Source organism: Oryx dammah, unplaced genomic scaffold (assembly GCF_014754425.2).
Source record: "Oryx dammah isolate SB20612 unplaced genomic scaffold, SCBI_Odam_1.1 HiC_scaffold_121, whole genome shotgun sequence".
NCBI classification, from domain to species: Eukaryota; Metazoa; Chordata; class Mammalia; order Artiodactyla; family Bovidae; genus Oryx; species Oryx dammah.
The window spans coordinates 17,774-24,000 of NW_024070297.1; the positions used below are offsets into that span (position 1 = coordinate 17,774).

The following is a 6,227-nucleotide window of genomic DNA, read 5'->3' on the forward strand; positions in this document are numbered from 1 at the left end:
CATTAGCCCTTTGGTAAAGCTACAAAGTAATCCCTCTGAGGTCAGCTGTCACCTCTTATCTGTTTCCGGAATAGATATTTGAGCCTAATATGAACTAAATTCAATAGTTAGAATCTCATCATTTGTCTTACTTCCAGCCCAAACCAGTAATATTTAGCTGTCTAGAAAAGTCAAATTATTTCAGAGACTTGTTTACTGCTTATTTTTAAGAAATTTATTGAATCTATTCATTTATTTTTCTTATGTCAACATATTTTTAAAAATTATCTTTATTCAAGTATAGTTGATATATAATATTATTTAAGTTACATGTGTGCAAAATAGTTATTCAGAATTTTTAAATGTTATGCTCAAAATATTGGCTATATTCCCTACTTTACAATGTATTCTTGTAGCTTATTCTATAGATAATACTTTGCCCCTCTTACTCCCCTACTCCTGTATTGCCTCTCCCCATGTTCCCTCTACCCACTAGGAACCAGCAGTTTCTTCTCTGTATCTGTGACAGGCTCTTTATTTTTTTTAATGCGGTGAAAATGGATATAAAATTAGAATGGGGAGTAAAATGTGTATTTTTGTAAGCTTAGGATTCATGAATGCTTATTTTCTATAATTTTATTTATTTATTAGCTGTGTTGGGTCTTCGCTGCTTGCTGCCTTTTCTCTAGTTGCTGAGAGCAGGGGCTGCTTTCTAGGAGGGTGAGCTTCTCGTTGTGGTGGCCTCTTTTGTGGCTGAGCACAGGCTCCAGGCACACAGGCGTCAGCGGTTGTGGCATGTAGGCTCAGGAGTTGTGGTTCCTGGGCTCTAGGGCACAGGTTCAGTAGTTGTGGAGCACGGGCTTAGTTGCTCCGCAGCCTGTGGGGCCAGCGATTGAACCCATGTCCCCTGCATTGGCAGGTGGATTCTTTGCCAGTGAGCCACCAGGGAAGCTGCCAAATGCTTATTGAATTGTGGTCATATATAAGAAGTATTTTTTAAATCATTGTTGTTCAGAAAAATACTATAAAAAATATTTAAAATACTAAATACTAAAAATACTATAAAACAGAGGGTCTTCCAAAACCAAATTTGAAGCAGATTAAGACTATTTTGACTGTCAGCACTGCAAAATTCAAGAGAAGGAATGCATATAGGTCTCAAAAACTATGAAACTGAGAACTTGAACAAAGTAAAGACTGTTACCTCTCTCTCTCTCTGTACCTCCCTCTGTACCTCTCTCTATGGATGTATGTCCAACACACATATACACATCCTGTTCTGTTTCCCTGAGGAACCCTGACAAATAGACCTATTTTAGGAAGAATGAAGCAAAAGCAAGGTGGAGGTGTGGAGGGGAGATTAATTTACTTTAAGAAATTCGTTCACATGATTGCAGAGACTTGGCAAGTTCAAAATATGCAGAGCAGGCCATAGTCTGGAAACCCTGGGTGAGAGTTGCACTTGGCGTCTGAAGGCAGACTGCTGGCAGAGCTCCCTTGCCTACAAGCTCAGTCTTTTTCTATTAAGCCTTCAACTGATTGGATGAGGCCCACCCACATTTTGGAGGGTAATTTGCTTTATTCAAAATCTACTGACTTATAGGGATTCTTCGGTGGCTCAGATGATAAAGAGTCTGCCTGCAATGCAGGAGACCCAGGTTTGATCCCTAGGTCAGGAAGATCCCCTGCAAAAGGAAATGGCAACCCACTCCAGTATTCCTGCCTGGAAAATCCCATGGATAGAGGAGTCTGGCAGGCTATAGTCCATGGGGTCGCAAAGATTCATACGCCACTGAATGACTTCACTTTCTTTCACTGACTTAAAAGTTAATTTCATCTAAAAATACTTTCCGAGAAATATCTAGAATAGTGTTTGACCAAATATTGGGATAACACAGCTAGCCAAGCTGACACGTAAAATTAACCATCACAGTAGGAAAAGGAAGGAAGCAAGGGGATGAACTACTCTTCTTAATTCTGGTTTCAAAATTCTTTTAGAAAATACTCGGGTTTGTCCTGTTGTGTGCAGTGCCCACCACTGGGCCAAATAATTTAAGCAGGGGGTGGTATCTGCTAACAGGATTATAATCAGTCCAGCTCACATGAAGTGCCCATGATGAACCAATACATTATGGCTTGGGAGGAGGTGGGGTTACTTTGTACAAAATAGTTGTCAGGTACAAAACAAGGTGTCTCATAAAGGGGAAAATCATTAATTAGTACCTTATAAAGGTACTTTTCATATGTCAGCATGTTTTTCCAAGGAAAAACCTTGAATTTCTGTCTTTTAAGGATTTTCATGTGATTTTAACTATGGTTAATTGATTTTCTATCATATTGTATACAAGCTCTTATGGAGAAATAATGGTTTTCACTCCATTTATGTATCTAAAATTGATTGCATCTATTTTTCTCTGCATATTTTCTAACTTCAACAATTACTTCATCTATGAACATAAAGCAGAGCACTGTAACACTTTATCCAGAAGGTGAGTGACTGAGTGAGTGAGTGAAGTCGCTCAGTCGTGTCCGACTCTTTGCAACCCCATGAACTGTAGCCCACCAGGCTCCTCCATCCATGGGATTTTCCAGGCAAGAATACTGGAGTGGATTGCCATTTCCTTCTCCAGGAGATCTTCCCGACCCAGGGATTGAACCCAGGTCTCCCGCATTGTAGGCAGACGCTTTACCGTCTGAGCCATCAGGGAAGTAGAAGGTAGTATGCTTTTTTATCTTTTTGAGGCCACTACTGAAGCATGAAATGTTGAGCTTACCTAGAAAGAGAGTCAATGGTCTGGACTGAGTGTCAGCCTCATGCCCAGTTGAAGAATACGGTGATCTGAACGCTGTGGAATAAGGAACCTGAATGACCCCATCTGTCCTCCCCTAAAGCAGTTCAATTCCACTGGAAGATTATGGAGTGTTCTCTATCAGGCACTGTGCTGGGTTTGTGAGAAACATAAGATTAACAAGACTATCAAAGAGCCCCAAGGGAGCCCAGTTTTGCAGGGGAACCCAGCCACCAGGAGCTCAGCTATCAGACAGACAGAGGAGGTAAGCACTCATAGCAAGTGTATCAAGGCAGAAAGGGAGTGGTTAAGCACCAAGGCTTAGAAAAGGGTTCACAGACCATATAGCAGTAAACTGGGTCTTAAAGAAAGGGTTTTCAAATAGAAAAAAAGCAGTATACTGACCACCTTGGAGAGTGAAAACAATGTGAGAAATGACATAGAAATAGAATTGTACTTGGTGTTTTTTCTGGAGTGTGGAGGCAATGTAGTCAAATGTAAAGTGAGTCAATGTGAAAAAGAGGGCTTTCAAAGCCAATATGAAGACATTTAAATTTGTCCTTTAGGCCATGAGAGATGTTTGGAGGGTTTTAGATTTGAGGGAATGACATCTGTGTTGCAGAATGATATACTGGCTGCAGTGTAAGGTAAGGACTGCAGGGAGAAGAGTTTTGAGACAGCAACAGAAGTGAGGAGGCTTTTGCAGCAATCTAGGTACACGGTGACAGGGACTTAACCTAGTGTATGGTCTTGAGAAGAGAAAGGGAATGCCCCAAAGCCAGTTGGAATTTGTCTGTGTGCATATTTATAGACAAGGGATGCAGAAAAGATGAGATATGACCGCTGATTTGGAAACAAAGATGAGACTATCCTCTATCTTCTCTGTGAAGTAGGAGGTAAAAATCACTGTAGCTGATCACAGGCGTGTACAAACAATATATTTGTAGATAGGAGCCAAATCCATTGAGTGTGGGGCTGGCTCTGGCCATTGTGTAAATTATCACAACAGGTGTGAAAATGAAAGAAGAGAATGAAGAAAGAGTGAAATAATAGCAATACCATAAGAACTATCATTATACGTGAAGGGTGATTGAAGTTCAGAGAATGGAAGAGGAAAGGACATAAAATATCTGCCGTGCTTGGAATCTTCACTGTTGGAGTTACTTCTTTGGATATTGTGCCCCTGTTCAAGTGTGCTTATTTGACTAGCAAGTACGCTCCCTTAAAAAAACAGTCAGAACTTGAGGATAAATACTAGCAAAAACATTAAACTTATACTGTTTACAACGTAAAGGTCAAACTCCTGAGAACACAAAGGAACATTCACACCTTGCTGTCTCATCAGTCTCTTTATCTCTCTGGTGTTATCTTCATCATCTTTCCCTTGTGTACAGATCTGTTTACCCATACCCACTCTAGTTGTTTTCCACAAAGTTTTAATACTTTATATATTTCATGTGATTTCTTATGTAATTAGAAAGTTCTTGCTTGTATCTACATCTTTGACAAGAGGTTCCCTCTGGAAAGGAATACTGCTTGGAGTAATGGGAAGAATATGACTTAACAGCCTTCACTCTGCTTTTAAAACCCTCCATCTTCCTTCATTAGTTATGTGATTTTTATTTGGCTGTAAAATGCAAGGACTTGAGTACCTCTCTGAAGAGGCAGGTGACACCAGAAGATGAGAAGGGAGATATTAAACGCAGAGTTTAGTACAGACAAGCTTCATCCATATAAACTTCTTGTCCACTATCGCTGATTCTATTTATGAAGAAACAGCTGACATGCACTTCTGTTAGAGGTGAGTTGTAACAGACACATCTAATTAGAGTATCTCACCAAATGCCTACGAGGCACAGAAACATGTGAATTTATAGGAGAGAGTGATCTTTTAAATTGGAAAATATCTGTAGGTTTGCAGGGCTGAATTTTTACTTTAAAAGATGGACAAAAGGAAACCATTTTTTTATTTAATTCTCATAATTACATTTAATGTCCAGAAATAAAATCTGCAAGCAAAGTTCACAGTTGAACGGTCTGGTAGTATAACTGAATAGGAAAAAAGGAAGGAAGGAAAGAAGGAAGAACAAGAGGGAAGGAGGAAGTAAGGAAGATTTATTTTTTACTGACTTTGGGATTCTCCAAATAAAAAATAAACTTAAAAAGTTTCCAGCTTGTTTAAAAACTTCCCAGCTTGCCTAACCTGAATGCCACTCTACTTAAGGCTTGTCTGAAGTGCTGCTCTTAGGAACAGGCATTTAGTTCTGAGGTTGCTGATTTATTCTCTCATCAAAACTTAGGAAGAGACAAAACATCACTTATTACTCCCTTTTCTATCCTGTGGAGTATGAATTACAAGGTAAATCTGCTAGTCTCTATGACCAAAAGATTAGATTTAGAACACTGTCTTATAGATTCTATTTTCTTATCTGTTTGTTTTATAGACATCAAATCTTCTGAACTAATGTTATAACACTTGAAAAATTTTGTTGCATATATAATTCATGTTGCTTTGTTAATGATCCATAATACAGGATGGAGTTGGTTAATCTTTGGATAAGTTTAATACTTTATATATTCTCCAGGCAAGAATACTGTAGCAAGTTACAATTTCCTTCTCCAGGGTTATATATATTTCATGTAGTTTCTTGTGTAAGTCTAATATTTCTGGAATATGACCACCAGCAAAGTTCAAGTACAACTTCATGTAATATATTGTGAATTAATTTTAACACATGAAGTTCTATAAAGGGCTTTTCTCTTATTATTTTCATGTTTGTGCCTGTGTGGGTGTCCAGTTAAAACTTCACCATCAGTACTAGTGGATACAAAAGCTGTGCTCACTTGCCCTCCTGTGCTGTGGCCAAGTGTGTTGGTAACATGGGAAATAGTCCTCAGAGACAAGCCGCCCTGCTTCAGAGCCTACCGACGTGATACAAATCAGACCATAGGAGGAAACTGTACTGACAAGAGAATAACCTGGGCCTCTGGACCTGACGAGAATCCTGCCCTTCAGATTGATCCAGTGGCCATCACTCATGATGGGAATTACACGTGTCAAATAGCAGCAAGTGATGGGAATTTCCAGCATGAGTATCACCTCCAAGTGTTAGGTAAGGAACATCATATATTTTGGTATTTCCAATTACTAGATTTGGGACTGAAACAAATCTCTGAATCAGGTTTTAAGACTGAAGCATTTCCCCTACATTTCTGCAGTGCCCCCTGAAGTGACCCTTGTTCAAACTGAGAAGGGAACTGCAGTGTGCAAGGCTGCTGCAGGGAAGCCGGCTGCACAGATCTCCTGGACCCCAGAGGGGGATTGTGTCACTGAGCAAGAGCCTTACTGGGGCGACGGCACAGGGACCGTCCAGAGCACTTGCCGCTGGGAGGGCCGCCACGTGCTGAACGCGTCCTGCTCTGTCTCCCACTTGACTGGCAACAAGAGTCTGTCCATAG

General features: G+C 40.0%; 1 protein-coding gene across 1 annotated transcript; it reads left to right on the top strand.

The window, feature by feature from the left end:
• Window positions 1-2,425: 2,425 nt before the first annotated feature.
• On the top strand, window positions 2,426-6,220 carry LOC120859179 (cell surface glycoprotein CD200 receptor 1-like; the record flags this gene model as incomplete). The annotated part of the gene is made up of 3 exons (XM_040235377.1): window positions 2,426-2,468; window positions 5,567-5,881; window positions 5,988-6,220. Coding segments are annotated over exons 1-3 (588 nt in total), but the record flags the coding sequence as incomplete, so codon positions are not given.
• Window positions 6,221-6,227: the final 7 nt, after the last annotated feature.